This window comes from Aulonocara sp. 'chitande type north' Nkhata Bay, linkage group LG6 (genome assembly GCF_057382095.1).
Source record: "Aulonocara sp. 'chitande type north' Nkhata Bay isolate Kocher_YH1m ecotype deep benthic linkage group LG6, A_spYH_male_GT1.1, whole genome shotgun sequence".
NCBI classification, from domain to species: domain Eukaryota; kingdom Metazoa; phylum Chordata; class Actinopteri; order Cichliformes; family Cichlidae; genus Aulonocara; species Aulonocara sp. 'chitande type north' Nkhata Bay.
The window spans coordinates 25575335-25589911 of NC_141349.1; the positions used below are offsets into that span (position 1 = coordinate 25575335).

Consider the following 14577-nt stretch of genomic DNA (forward strand, 5'->3'; position numbering starts at 1 on the left):
CGGGGTGGCGCTCCGGCGGTCTTTTTGATTTGAGATTTGTTTATCAAACTAAAAGGTTTTTTTTATTGTTTTTTTTCGCTACTAAAATAATTACTTAAGAGGTTGACTATTGCTTTCTTTTGTTTTGTGAACATCAAATTGAGTTTATAAGCCTGTGTCGAGGGTAAATTTATGTCATGTTAATTCACATCCACTCACTCGGGCGTTCACTAAAACCTCTGCAGTTTGTTCAGCATGAACACCTCGGGTCCTCAGAAAAAAAGGAGCTACATGGGACAGCACCAGGTCAAAAAGAAAACAAGGTGAGTAACCTGTTTCACTTCATTTATCTGCAATGACATTTATGAACAGTCAGTTGTTGCTTGGAGACACCAATATTAATATAATCGCCAGTCGTACGTGTTGAAGTAATGAATGCACTTATTTCTGCGCACAGCTTCCAAGCTCATGATGAGCCACCAAACGGAGACAGACAGAAAACAAGCCTGTCAGACAAAACAAACGGATCACAGAACAGCAACAAAGACAACCACACGGTGAGTGGAACAGCTTATTTTACTCTCTCTGTCCTTCTTTGATTCAAATAAATCATAAGCATTGTTTTTTGTCTTAGAACGGAGGAGCTGTGTTTCTGCTGGGGGAGTCCACTTTAGCTCTCAGTGAAGAGGTCCTGCTGGCGCTAGACGTTGTGGACCCTGTGAAGCTCGCAGTAAACAGACATGCCCTGGAAAGACCATCATCAGCATCAACTCCCTCTGCCCCTTTACGCCCCCTTGCACTAGTTGCACAAAATGAAAAGGAGAGAGATTTGGTGCAGATCAGAGATGGAGCATCGTTTCACCCCTCAGACAAAAGATCCCGCAGACACCCTTGCCCTATTGATGGAGTCTGTGAGCCTAGAGGGGATAGCAAGCGAGCGAGATGGAGAGCTGACTGCAAAGAGCTTGCTCAAAAGCTTCTCTTCAGTGAGGACTCGGAGGAAGTGGAACATCCACAGAGCACTACTTCAAAGCTTGCTTCTGCCGTTGTCAACGTTGTAGCTTGCCAGAACACACAAAAGAGTCAGCAAGCAGGCACTTCCAGCATGTGTGTTTTAACTTGTCTAGCTTTTGTATAATTTCTTTAATGTCCTCCTGAACTGCTTCTGTCAACATATTCTCTCTTGCTCTGTTCCACAGCCAGAAGCTTGTGTCTAAAAGAAAGAGTTCTCCTTTTAGCGAAGACAAAAGTGGGTCAAGTAAGAATGGCCATCTATCCAGGGACTACATCTTGTTCAGCCCCACCCGTCTCGCAGCAGCTATGAAGAGGGCCAAACTCCAGCAATCATTACAGAGTCAGTCTGCTTCTGTGCTCACAGTCCCCAGCGGCTTAGAGCTCAGCACTCTCAGTGACACATTGCCTCATCCAGGTAAAGTACACCAGGCACTGACATAAAACTGTCGAGCTAGATTAACCATTCAGCTGGCTGCTGGACGAAACACAGATGAACTATTGTGTGTGTTACTGCATACAGCTTAGGAATGTGCACAGAAATAATCAAGGTTGTAAAATTTGATATGATAAGTAAACCCTCTTCAGAACATGGTTTCAATATCAACGTTCATAGCATACATATCAATAGCAACATTTCCAAGCTGCTTCCCCTTAGATGAGACATGAGGTAGGGGATTTTGTTTGTTTAGCACCAATCGCCAACAAAGCAGTTAAAACTATTTTACATAAGACAAGGAAAGGCATGAAGACGAGAAGAAAAAAGGCCCAAATAAAATAAAGTTGCCTCATATTGAATATAATCAAAGGCAGTGGTGCGACCACTGATCACAGTTTTGAGGCCCTGCAGCAGGTGGCTATTTTATCCTTTTAGTAAACCAGTTTTGCAGCTTGTATGAATGGCTTTCTTGTTCATGTGTGCCCAGATTTGGACTGTTTCAATAAACTGTATTCATATTTGACATGTGTGTGACATGATCACATATCTGTTTTAAACAAAGCATTGAAGATTTTGATTCAATACTACGTGTAATAACTTGTGTCCTACTGTAGGTCCTGCCTTGTGTGTTCCTCCTGACCAAGCTGAAAAGCTGTTGCTCTCCAACTGGGGCTTACCAAAACCTGTGCTGGACCGATACCAGAAACATGGAGTGACTCGGATGTTTGAGTGGCAGGCTCAGTGCCTTGCTGTTGGACAGGTGCTGCAGGGAGGTAACCTGGTGTATTCTGGTAAGAATCTCAATGTTTTATGTTTTCTTTATTCTCTCCTCTATGATCTCAAGGTTTCTAAAGTGGGTCTTGGGGAGGGAGGAGCAACAGGCATATCAGTTGGGAAAATCTTTTCAATTATTATTTGTATTGCTGTTATTATTATTATTATTATTGTTTCGTTTTGTGTTTTTTTTTTTTTTTAATTTTATTTCAGCCCCTACTAGTGCTGGAAAAACTCTGGTGTCAGAGCTGTTGATGTTAAAGCGTGTGTTGGAGACAAAAAGAAAAGCTCTCTTCATCCTGCCATTTGTCTCTGTTGCAAAAGAGAAGATGCATTACCTTCAGGTGCGTGAGCAGTGAACAGAGAAATTCATGCATATGGTTATGGACAAAGTGTTTTCTGTGTATATGTCTCAGTCTAACACACTTGTGTATCTTATCTTGTAGAGCATATTTGAAGAGGCAGGAGTTCGGGTGGAGGGGTACATGGGCAGCACCTCTGCTGCTGGAGGGTTCACAGCTCTGGACGTAGCTGTTTGCACCATAGAAAAAGCCAACTCTCTTCTTAACAGACTCATTGAAGAGAATAGTATGACTCTTCTAGGTAATAAATTTGTTATAGGTGCTAGTACTGAAACAGTTGAACAATTGAGTCGTCAATTGACGGTCATGTCAAACTTTTGCTTAACTGCAGCTTTTCAAGTTTAAGAAGTTCCTTCTTTTCTCACTTTTATCAGTGTAAACTGAACGCATTTGGGTTATTTGCAGGTATTTTATAAACTGAAATAAAAGAAGTAATTTACCAAAGTCAGTACACTACAGTAAATTACTAAATACAGAAATACTAAATTCTAAAAGATATTATTGCTTTGCAGTCCTAATTGTTTGCATTCATTGATATAATTAATAGAGAATGAGTTTGTTATTTTTGTGCTTCAAGGTATGGTGGTAGTAGATGAGCTGCATATGGTTGGAGATTCTGGAAGAGGATACCTGCTGGAATTGCTCTTAACTAAAATCCGCTACATTGCACAGAAGCAGAACAGCATGGGGTCTGTGCCATTTATTTAATTTTTTTGGCCTGACCTTTTCTGAATTTGCAGTCTTTAAAAATCATGCTCCTCTGCCAAAAGTGTTAATTAGTCTTTCTGCAGGTCTCTTTCTGAGGGCATTCAAATAATCGGTATGAGTGCCACTTTGCCAAACCTCTCGCTCCTGGCTAGCTGGTTAGGTGCAGAGCTGTACCAGACAGACTATAGACCTGTACCCCTGCAGGAGCACCTCAAGGTGGGCTGCAACATCTATGACCAGAGTCTCTCTGTGGTCCGACATTTTACTCCTGCACTCCACGTTAAGGTAACTGAGTAAAGTCCAGAGATGAGACATAGTTTGTCATGAATAGTAGTATATTAACAGATTCTTTACGTCATAGGGTGATGATGACCACGTAGTAAGCTTGTGCTATGAGACAGCGAGAGAGGGCCACTGCGTGCTGCTATTCTGCCCTTCAAAGAACTGGTGTGAGAAACTGGCAGATACTATCGCGAGAGAGTTTTACAACCTCAGACATGCTGGTTTGTGAAGCTTAAATACTTATTTCAGAATGAGGTAGAACAATAGCCTGTTTTTGCAGCATGTTATGATATGCACATTCAGTTTTTTAATGAATTTATTATATTTGAGTCACAGAATTTTATCTCAAATCTTATGGTGTGTTGTGTTTGGTATGTTTTTTCTCAGAGCGTCAGAGCGAAGCTGAGCCTCAGACAGTGCGTCTGGATCAGGAGGGACTAGTGGATGTAATAGCTCAATTAAGACGAACTCCAGCTGGTTTGGACCCCATCCTGCAGCGCACTGTGCCATGGGGCGTGGCCTTCCACCATGCTGGTGAACACATTTATGCAATCCTTTTAACCACAGCTGAGTCTAGACTACTGGATATTAAACCTAATTTGATGCCCCCACATTCAACAACTATTGTCAATAGTTGTTGAATAATATAACTATATTGTTATATTAAATCAACTTAGTTTAATTTCTTATTGGTCACCTGGTTGGGGCCTGCCACGCAGTTTGAGAACCATTGTTCTAGACTAAATGCAATATTTTTTTGAGTATGTTTATATGAGTTAATGTTTGACTCTGCAGGATTAACATTCGATGAACGTGACGTGTTGGAGGGAGCTTTTCGCCAGGGCATGATCAGAGTCCTGGCTGCCACCTCGACCCTCTCATCAGGGGTTAATCTCCCAGCGCGCAGGGTCATCATTCGAACTCCCACATTCAACGGTCACTTGCTGGATCCGCTCACATACAAACAGATGGCAGGACGAGCAGGAAGAAAAGGAATTGACACTACAGGTGTGTGAAGTCTTTCATGAATGAATGAAGTTTATTTTGTTTGCAAAAAAAATTAAGTTTAGAGTTTTATTTTGTGTTTTATCATTTTGTTCTTTCCTTCTAGGTGAAAGTGTGCTGGTGTGTAAGGAGGCAGAGCGTCAGAAAGGTATCACTCTGCTTAAAGGTGCTCTTCAGCCAATCAGCAGCTGCCTGGTGAGAAGAGAGGGTGAAGGTGTTACCACTAGCATGCTACGAGCCATCCTGGAGGTATGATTATTATTCAAACTGGTAGGAATAGTAACAAGTTATGCTTAAAGTAGATTATTTCCTTCTTTTATAACAGCTATTGCGCTAGTTTAACTGATGTACGGTCAAGGTACTTTACCTAACCTCACAGTGACTAAACAAGCAGCTGCGTCAAGATGTCTGTAAATGTTTTGTCTTCCTTATTCCCCTCATTCTGACACACAGATAATCGTTGGAGGTGTAGCCAGCACTCCGCAAGATGTGAGATTGTATGCTTCGTGCTCACTTCTGGCTGCCAGCATGAAATGTCATGGCAAAAACGTCTCCAAAGAAGAGGCCAGTAAAGGCTCTATTGAGACCTGTGTTGAATGGTTGATGGAGAATGAATTTATTAACATTCAAAAAGATGGACAAGGTAATCCCACAGTTTTGATAATATCCTGCAGTATTCATCCTTTCATATCCTTTCATATCACTGCTAAACTGGCACATGATGAATAGGCCTTCAATAATATTATGTTCTGGTAGAAATGCATATTTCAAATAGTCATTTTCAACATTTAAAAAAAAATGTTTTCACAGTTAATTGATAAAAGACTAATTTCACTGTGATTCCTTTACTTTCTTTGATCCTAGTATCATTTTCTTATCAGATTTTCAGTGAATTAAATGTTCTCTGTCTCATGTCTTTGCATACCCAGACGAGCGGTACTGTCCAACTCAACTTGGCGCCGCCACCCTTTCTTCCTCCCTATCTCCTCCTGAGGCTCTAGGAATATTTGCAGACCTGCAGCGGGCCATGAAGGGTTTTGTCCTGGAAAATGATTTGCACATTTTGTACCTGGTACATATATTAAAACTTGCTGGAACATTTTCTGTTGGCTATATAATACCTCTTAAGGTTGTTGATACATGCCTAATGGTGCTTAAATCCTAACTTTCTTATAGGTAACAAAAATATTTTGAGAGGACACGTCTCTTAAAATTCCACACTGCTGCTCCAAATCTAAATATTTGAAATACTGTGTCCAAATTCTCCTCAGATCACTCCACTGTACGCAGAGTGGACCACCATAGATTGGTATCAGTTCTTCTGTCTGTGGGAGCAGCTGTCATCATCGATGAAGAGAGTAGCAGAACTGGTTGGCGTCCAGGAAGGCTTTTTGGCACGATCTGTCGGCGGGAAACTTGTTGCCAAGACAGAAAAGCAGCACAGACAAATGGCTATTCATAAACGGTAAAACACATTTATTATAATTTGAAAGTCATGTGTATAACATATACTTACTGAATATCCTTTACATTTAGTTTTCAGTTCACATGTTCAGAACCTCAAACTGCTGCAAACCTTGAAATGTTATTGATGAATCAGGGTTTAGTACTGGATTACATTATATTGTTCATTGTGTGCATAGTGATTCCTAACATTGCGGCCCTTGTTTAAAAGCTGACTCATATGAGAAGCACAGGGAAAAAACCCAACCCCCAAACAAATAAGGGATATATTTCATTACTGGAAAAAGTATATTCTTTTGTTTGACTGAATCCTTTGTAATTCCCATCTTCTTTTCTTTCACTTGCTCTCAGGTTTTTCACAACTCTTGTACTGCAGGATCTGGTGAATGAGGTGCCTTTGGGAACTGTTGCAAACAAATACAACTGCAGTCGTGGGCAGTTACAATCTCTGCAGCAGTCTGCTTCCACGTATGCAGGTAGATACTTCAGAGATTCAGACAAGTTGTTCCAGCGCCTCTGGAGGCTTGAGCGTAAAGCTTTTCTGAGGCTTGCAGCAGAGAACACGTTACACTTTAGAATACGCACCCTTTGAATTTGTGACAAAACTTTACCTTTAAACAGAACATTAACAAGAACATTAACTCAATGCAAGAGGCAGGAACACTTCTGAGTGGTAGATACGCAGGAGAGACTTACCTCCACTACAACTTAAATGTGTTTCTGCACCTATATACATAACTTATAGACATGTATCCATCATTCATAGTTGTCCATGTTTTTCAGTCAGGTTAGTATGAGATTTTCTAAGGTAATTCATGTTAACATATTTCGTTCCAGTGTGCATCAGGCGTTTCGCTGGATCAGAATGGATCTAAATGCTGTTGAATCAGTGATCAGTGTAACCACAACAAGAAACGAAAGAAAAACAGAACAAAAAGCAACATGTTGGTAACTAAGCATGTAAATGTGTTCCCTCAGGTATGGTAACTGTGTTCTGCAAGCGTCTTGGCTGGCACAACATGGAACTGCTTTTATCCCAGTACCAGACCAGGTTGAGCTTTGGAGTCCAGAGGGAGCTGGTCGACCTGGTCAGAGTTTCCCTTCTGAATGCAACTCGAGCCAGAGCGCTCTACACCCAAGGCCTCTGCACTGTCGCAGAGCTGGCCAGGGCCACCGCAGCTGATGTTGAGAAAGCCCTGCGGAATGCCATCCCATTTAAGAGGTAGGTGTGTATTTGTGTTAAAGATATGAAGTCCCTGATAGGTCACTGAAGAATGGCACTTATTTGGTTCTGCTGTCTAGGCAAATAATGGCATTGCTTTTTAAATTTTTAATCAGCAAATCTGATACAGTTTTTCAAATGTGCTACGTACTGCATAAAAGGTATTTAAGAATTAAATGGGAAAAAATGGGTGGGCGGAGCATCTTAGTGGTGCATAAGGCACATAAGACTGCTTCCATCAAGGCCAGTGCATTTTTCATTTTTTGCAATTTTAAAGAAAGCGACCTGGGTCTGCAGAAATATTTATTGGGTTTTTCCTTTGTCTGTGCTCCATTTCTCAAGAACTGTGACCTGGTAAATGTTGCAGAACGCTGCTGGAGAAACAGAAAAATAATATTGCAAAGAAATTAATCAGTGTATTATTAATTAATCCAGTTCAGATGAACTGGATTAATTTTTTTATTAATAACTTTTAAAGTTAATGCAACTGAAAAATCCTGATGTGCTTACAGGAGGAACATAATTATATGCACATCAGTCAAAAAAAAGGAATAACAATTGAACAACTGCACTGTGAATCAAACTAAAAAACAATTTAAACTACCCCCGTAATGTAGCTGGTGTGGTAAACCATCTAAACTCAAACTCAATTTCAAAAGGTATGCACTCAAGTTATAATCTCCTGAGAACTTTATAACCTATAACCAGTCTTGTACTGTCTGCCTTCATCAGCTCCAAGCGTGCAGTGGATGAGAGTGAAGTGGAGGCAGCTGAGAGACGAAGCCTCCGATGTGTCTGGGTGACTGGTGGACGAGCTCTCACAGAACAGGAGGCAGCTGTTGAGATAGTGTCTGAGGCAAGGCTCCTTCTTCAAGAAGACCTGGCCCAGTTAGGAATTCACTGGGATCCTACAAGTCTTCCTCCTGGGGCTCCTGCTGTAAACAGCCCTGATGATCACTCTGGGGATTCGGACACCTCGTCCTCCTCGTGTCTCAGTGTACAAGAACCAGAGACAAACAATGATCATGGAGAAGAGATTAGGGAAGGCTGTAAAAGTGATGAAAAGATGTCTGAAGTGAAAATGGAGGGAAGGAACAGCAGGGAAAAAGGGGAAGCAGGAAAAGAGCAGGGGAAGTTAGGAGTGATGGAATCAAAGAATATATTGGAAGATCCCAGAAAGGAAGGCAGATCTGACCCAGAAATCGGGGAAGCAAACAGAGAAAGAAAAAATGAAACATCAAAAGCAGTGACAAAGAAATCAATAACAAATGCTGCAGAAAATCAAGGTGAAAACGCAGAGAACATAGGGTCAGAGCAGGAAGAGAAGGAGTGCCACAAAGCAAAGCGAAAAGAAAGAGACGCAGATGGAGTCACGGTCTCAATCAGGCCAAAGAATTGTCAAGTAAATCAGCCTGTTCCTGAACAGAGCCTAACACAGGAGTTGGCTGAGATTATATCTAGCCCCCTGCCCGTGCCTGCACCGGGACCACAGCCTCAGGCCTCACCTTCTCCAATACTGCTTCCACGTTTTAGAGCGCCAATATCACGGGCAGAACAACAGCAAACGGTTTCCACAAGGACAGTGAAAGGAGACTGCACCACAGGACTCACTGTTTCACCTGTGCAACCTGGTATACTGAAGAGAGCCTTAAGAAAAGTCCTGCACTCCATACAGACTGACAAAAATCTGCAAGATAACGTTGAGACCGCAGAAACGTCACACTCGAAACCTGCAATAGTTTCTTCAGTCAAAAATTCAGCTCATTCAGGTCAGCTGCTAGTAACTATTCCTGCCCCTCACCGTATGCACGAAACCCCTCCTCGTACACCTACAAATCCAGACACATTAAACTCTCCCCTCTCGGACTCCTCTGCCACTGTTCCTGAGGCCAAGCGAAGACGGATGGATGGCAGAGAGAAGTTTTCATCTCCTGAGCTCTATGGAGGAGATAAGACAGATGATGAAATTGAGGGGGATGTTAAAACGGGAGAAGAGAGTTTTGGTGACAGCTTTGAACTGGACACTCAGACAGAGAGAATCATTGTTCAACAGACAGATGAGGTCGTCCAATGTATGGATCAGGAAGTTGAAACAAAAAAGAGAAGAGAAGATCAATTGTTGGAAGTAGCTGCAGGTCTGGAGGAAAATGGACATGAAAGAACAAATGGACTTAAAGGGCCAGACAAAGCACACCCCAGCTTCAATGTTTCTCTCTCAGATAGCCAGATGGAGCTCATCCTCAATACCAGCCATCAGGTAAGAGACTGAAACATATATTATGCTAGAATTGTGTGAATATGGTCGTCTTTATAAATACTTATTTGTTCCTTTCTCAAAGATTTCACCTGAGCCAGGAGGTGGTGATAACATGAATAAAGATGAAAATGAAGGTGCATTTAATGATGAGGCCCCGGATCCTAATCAGACCTCTTCTGTGAGTCTTAACAGAAGCAGTAGCTTCCTTTTTGACAGCTTATATCACAGCCCTCTGCTGGCGGATCTGAGCCCGCACCAGATCCCTGACCAATCAGATGAGGAGGAATCTATAAACCAGGAGGTGAAAGAAAAGCGTGCTTCATCGACCCAGGAGAGACGACGCAGTGAGCTTCTTGCCAACCAGGAAGCAGAGAAACAGGAGGCAATCCAATGGGGCGAGTCTTTCTTTAACCTGTCAGAGTGGGGTGACTCGCTGCTGATCGGTGAACACTATCTGGAAAGGCAGAGTTTGTTCAGACAAGCAGACGGTACTGAACAAGAGCATGAGCAAGTGAACCCAGAGCAGAATGTTCTGTGTGAAGGACAGATGCAGCCACAACTCACTACTACACCTCAAAATGAACATGATGAGAAAAATCTAAAAAACATTAAACAGTGTAGCACACAAGAAAGTGTTAAACCAGGAGGGAGACAGGAAATAGGTATTGAAGATGTTGAAAATGCAAAACATGTAGAGACTAAAGGAGAAGAGAAGGAAAAGAAAAAGAAAATGGATGCCATATTGTCACATAATACAGTTTTTAAACAACCCTTTCAGCAAAATGCTCCAGAAAGTGCATTTGATTGTAGCCCTGGTTTACAAGAGATCTTTGACCGCTGGCCTAGCATGTCTGACCAGCCCTTGCAAAACACAACAGAAGGCCTCACGGTCATTCAAACGCATGCTGCTGCTGCTGCAAACACAGCTGGTGCTCCACTGATACCAGAGTCTTCGAAGCAAGCAGGCAAAAAGAGGGAGAAGTTACAGCAATCTGCTGCTACAAGTAACTCTAAAGAAGGACGATCTTTAAGAAGTGACAGTGAAAATTTACTAGAAAGACCAGGCTCTGCTGGTGACCTCATTCCCCCAACTCAGGAAACACCACCTGTTACACCAAGAGTAAAGCTGACCACCTCATCCATCCAGTCACCACTGAACCAGTCGATTCCGTCAAGCCGCTTTCAAGAAAAATTGGCAATTGCAAAATGTCCTAAAACTCCCACAGGAAACCATAATCTTCGATCAGTAGTTTCTGCTTCTGACAATAAGAGTCTAGAATCAACAACTGATCACCACCAAAAACGTGGACAGGAACCACAGACGCTACCTAATCCTGAACTAACAACTGTTCTGCAGTCAAATTTGAAAACCACATCCACCAGCGAGACCCTCGGCCCTCCCCGACACTCTGTTCCTCCATCCCCACAGCCTCTCTCTGATACAGAGTCACCTGTGTTTCACGAAAGCTTCACGCTTCAGCTGTCCCAGGATGCGTCTGTCTGTTCCAGCAACTCCGGGACTTTCTCCATCATAGACGTGGCAAGCGACAGGCGCCTCTTTGAAACGTTCATTAAAGAGTGGAAAACAAAACAGCGCTACTCTCTGGCTTTGGCCTGTGAAAGGACAGAGCAGCCTGAGGGGGAAATAGGAGGGAAACACAAGAGAGGTAACTGAAGAGTCATTTAGGGTGAAGCAGTTCCAAGGCACTCAATATATTTGCATCATCTGACAAAATTTCTTTAGCACCTGTATTTTTTTCTCGTCAGCATAAGCACCACTAAATTAGCCTGTGATGAGATCAGTGACTTTATTTTCTGTGCAGAGTCAGCAGCTCAGCACAGGCTCAACACGCCTGTTGGATTTCCATTAAGGAACAGCGAAGGGCTTGTTCTGATTGGATTGTCTGTATGCTGGGGAGGAAGAGACGCATACTATGTATCCCTGCAGGAAGAGCAGAGCAAAGGTAGCGATCGAAAAATACATGCAGGTTGACGTTACCAGCTCGCTCTTTAACAGTGTTTTCTCAGTTGACCTTGTTTGCATTTCCCTTAGGCCTGAGCGCCAGTCTGGCCCCTCCTCCACTGGATAATGACTTGCCAGTAAATGAGAGGCTGGAGCAGGTGAAAGCTTGTCTGAGCAGCCAATCAGCTGGTCATGAAGTGCGTGCGGTAGTTGTATATGACATCATACAGGTGTACAAGACACTTGTACTGAGCTGTGGAATCAGCTTGGAAGGAAACTGTGAAGACCCAAAGGTGAGAAAACAGAAAAACACTGAAGTCACGTGTGCAACCTGACACTTCTCCATTCAAGTGCAGTTCATATTAAACTATCATTTTTATCTCAACCTGTGAGATTTTGTGATTGCACCTTGGTAATATGTAAGGCTGACACTTTGAGACTTTTTGTATTTATTATAAACGATAAGAGATAATCCATCCATCCACCTCTTACTGCTTATCCGGGGTCGGATCGTGGGGGCAGCAGTCTGGGCAGAAAAGCCCAGACTTCTCTCTCATTTCGGACACATCTTCCAGCTCACCCAGGGGGATATCAAGTCTTTTCCAAGTCAGCCGAGAGATACAATCTTTCCCGTGAGCAATAAGAGATGATCTGCTTATACTTATCAACATATTTTCTCAGCAATATGTAAAAATAAATGTCCATTTCGTCTCAGATACACTAATAACATTACGGGTTAAATACAGCTGCCATGCTTGGAGGGAAAAAATTGTTAAAGAAAATAAATGTCATGCTGAAGTTGTGAATATCTATCACAGGTTGCGTGTTGGCTGCTGGACCCTGGCAGTGAGGAGAGGACTTTACCCAACATGGTCACTGTCTACTGTCCAGAAGAGTTACCGCTGCTGGACGGACTTGGAAATGCACATTCACACTGTCCCCGTGTTAGGGCGGCAACCACAAGCGTGCTCGTACACGCCGTCATGAACCATCTGACTGGCATGCTAGAGAAAGAGGGCACACTGGGTATAGAAACTCACACTCCATGTGTTCAGAAATATGTGTTTAGACATTTGTTTAACAATATTGTACATATATGTCAGATTTCTTCAGGAGCATAGAGATGCCTTCCCAGGTTTGTTTGGCCCTGCTGGAACTGAACGGAGTCGGCTTCAGTGTTGAAGAGTGTGAACGACAAAAACACGTCATGCAAGCCAAACTGTCTGTGCTGGAATCTGAAGCTTACGCTCTGGCTGGACACAGCTTCTCCCTCACCTGCGTCGATGACATTGCACAGGTCAGACACTTCTTCTCCATCCCAGCTACGTTTTTGAGTAAAATTGCCAATTAGTCTGCGCAAAGCGTAGTAAGACTTCTGAACTTGTGTGTGCTCACATGTATGCCGCAGGTGTTGTTCTTAGAACTCCACCTACCTCCAAATGGTGACGCAGGTGGATCAAAAAGTAAGAAAACTCTGGGATACACGAGGAGGGCAGGTGGCAGAGTGCGACTTGGGAAGCAGTTCAGCACCACAAAGGTGAAGCAATTTCACATTTCACCAAATTAATGTTGCTCCTGCACCTAATTGCTGTCAAGAAACGTATTTATTATATTATAAAACTGTAAATCATTATTTTGGCTTCGTAACTCTAACATTTATTTCTCGAAGCAGGATGTTCTGGAGAAACTTCGCCCGCTGCACGCGTTGCCAGGTGTAATTCTGGAGTGGAGACGTATCACTAACGCCTTGACTAAAGTGGTCTACCCTCTGCAGAGGGAAAAACAATACCACCCCACACTGGAGATGGACAGGATATACCCCATCGCTCAAACACACACAGCCACAGGTAAAACACAAACACCAGCACACGAAGACTTCTGAGATTTCACTGCTGTCAAATACATTTTCCCTTTAGGTTAAATATGAAGCCTGTAGTGACTCGGCTCATTCTGTCCTCAGGTAGAGTGAGTTTCACCGAGCCAAACATACAGAACGTCCCCAAAGACTTTGAGATTCACATGCCCACCATGGTGGGTGAGAGCCCACCTTCACAAGATGGTTGTTACAGGACGACCAAAGCAGGGTAAGGTTAAACTTGATCAAAGTGTTTTGTTTTTAAAAGGGGAATTCATCAAGTTTTAATTATATAAATATGTTTTTTTTAATTTAGCATTTTCTGTTACAAAGAAACAAACAGGAAAGCGAAAGAAACGAACAAGAGGTCATGAGATGCAAAGACAGTCAATAAAAAGAAAAGAAAATAAAAAAATGAAAAAAGACAACTGTATATGTAAATGAGAAAACACGTTTCTCACTAAATGAATTCAGTTTCAGATTTTCTTTAGAAATGAAGTTGGCAGCTGTTACTGTAGGCCTGACTGCAGTTTTTAAATTTATTTTACAGTACATGTAACTGTGTTAAAAAAATATGTGTTAAAATATATAGTTTGTTTTATTTGCCTCCCGTTAAATGTGGCATATTACTTAATAATAACCTGTAAAGTATTTTCCAGTGGAAAAAGTCAATAAATTAAATGAAAAGTTTATTTGCCTGTGCTCATCTCTTTTATTATGCCGAATGTTCTGTTCATATTCATAGGTCTGTCTATGAAGTAGAAGTAGAAATAGGCCAACAACAGAGTAATAGTATTACATCCCTAAAATAATGCAAGAAGAATAATGCATTTTTTTTCCAAAACTAACCGCTTTAAAAGTTAAGTAGCTCGGCGTGATGTAGCAGGGTGGACTTGCTATAATGATTTTTTTACACTGTTGTTACAGAAAGAGGAGACGCTCTGTGGTATCTTCAGTCGCAGCTGGAACTTCAGAACAAGGCCCTGCCTTCTCTGTTAGCATGAGACATGCTTTCATTCCTTTTTCAGGTTAATATAATAATTCTCTAATAATAATACTACTGGTACATCCACGTAGTATTACTCATATTGATGAGTGGTTACCTGTCCTTCCTGTAGCTTTGCCTCAGGCGCTTCTATAAGCTTTGTACTGTTGTGTAGGTGGAATGATATTAGCAGCTGATTACTCCCAGCTGGAGTTGAGAGTGCTAGCTCATCTCTCAAAGGATCAGCGTCTCCTGCAGGTCAGTGAAATTT

The 14577-nt window shown here is 42.2% G+C and overlaps 1 protein-coding gene across 3 annotated transcripts in view; it reads left to right on the plus strand.

The window, feature by feature from the left end:
* polq (polymerase (DNA directed), theta) overlaps positions 1 to 14577 on the plus strand; it is a 17273-nt gene continuing 2696 nt past the window's right edge. For 2 of the 3 annotated variants that reach the window (XR_015129897.1, XM_086295849.1), the window contains exons 1-29: positions 1 to 302; positions 437 to 536; positions 614 to 1086; positions 1179 to 1408; positions 2044 to 2220; positions 2417 to 2547; positions 2650 to 2806; positions 3143 to 3254; positions 3357 to 3558; positions 3635 to 3776; positions 3943 to 4089; positions 4351 to 4563; positions 4667 to 4809; positions 5014 to 5203; positions 5490 to 5632; positions 5832 to 6025; positions 6376 to 6500; positions 7003 to 7246; positions 7979 to 9503; positions 9586 to 11170; positions 11327 to 11467; positions 11557 to 11759; positions 12285 to 12492; positions 12570 to 12763; positions 12875 to 13003; positions 13139 to 13313; positions 13427 to 13550; positions 14249 to 14349; positions 14482 to 14564. Coding sequence is in view for 2 of the 3 variants with exons in the window: in XM_086295849.1 (XP_086151975.1) it covers positions 235 to 302; positions 437 to 536; positions 614 to 1086; positions 1179 to 1408; positions 2044 to 2220; positions 2417 to 2547; positions 2650 to 2806; positions 3143 to 3254; positions 3357 to 3558; positions 3635 to 3776; positions 3943 to 4089; positions 4351 to 4563; positions 4667 to 4809; positions 5014 to 5203; positions 5490 to 5632; positions 5832 to 6025; positions 6376 to 6500; positions 7003 to 7246; positions 7979 to 9503; positions 9586 to 11170; positions 11327 to 11467; positions 11557 to 11759; positions 12285 to 12492; positions 12570 to 12763; positions 12875 to 13003; positions 13139 to 13313; positions 13427 to 13550; positions 14249 to 14349; positions 14482 to 14564 (7659 nt within the window). In the remaining variant the exon portion in view is untranslated. Of the gene's footprint in view, positions 303 to 436; positions 537 to 613; positions 1087 to 1178; positions 1409 to 2043; positions 2221 to 2416; positions 2548 to 2649; positions 2807 to 3142; positions 3255 to 3356; positions 3559 to 3634; positions 3777 to 3942; positions 4090 to 4350; positions 4564 to 4666; positions 4810 to 5013; positions 5204 to 5489; positions 5633 to 5831; positions 6026 to 6375; positions 6501 to 7002; positions 7247 to 7978; positions 9504 to 9585; positions 11171 to 11326; positions 11468 to 11556; positions 11760 to 12284; positions 12493 to 12569; positions 12764 to 12874; positions 13004 to 13138; positions 13314 to 13426; positions 13551 to 14248; positions 14350 to 14439; positions 14565 to 14577 lie in introns of those variants that run through there. The other variant, XM_086295850.1, reaches the window with a different exon arrangement.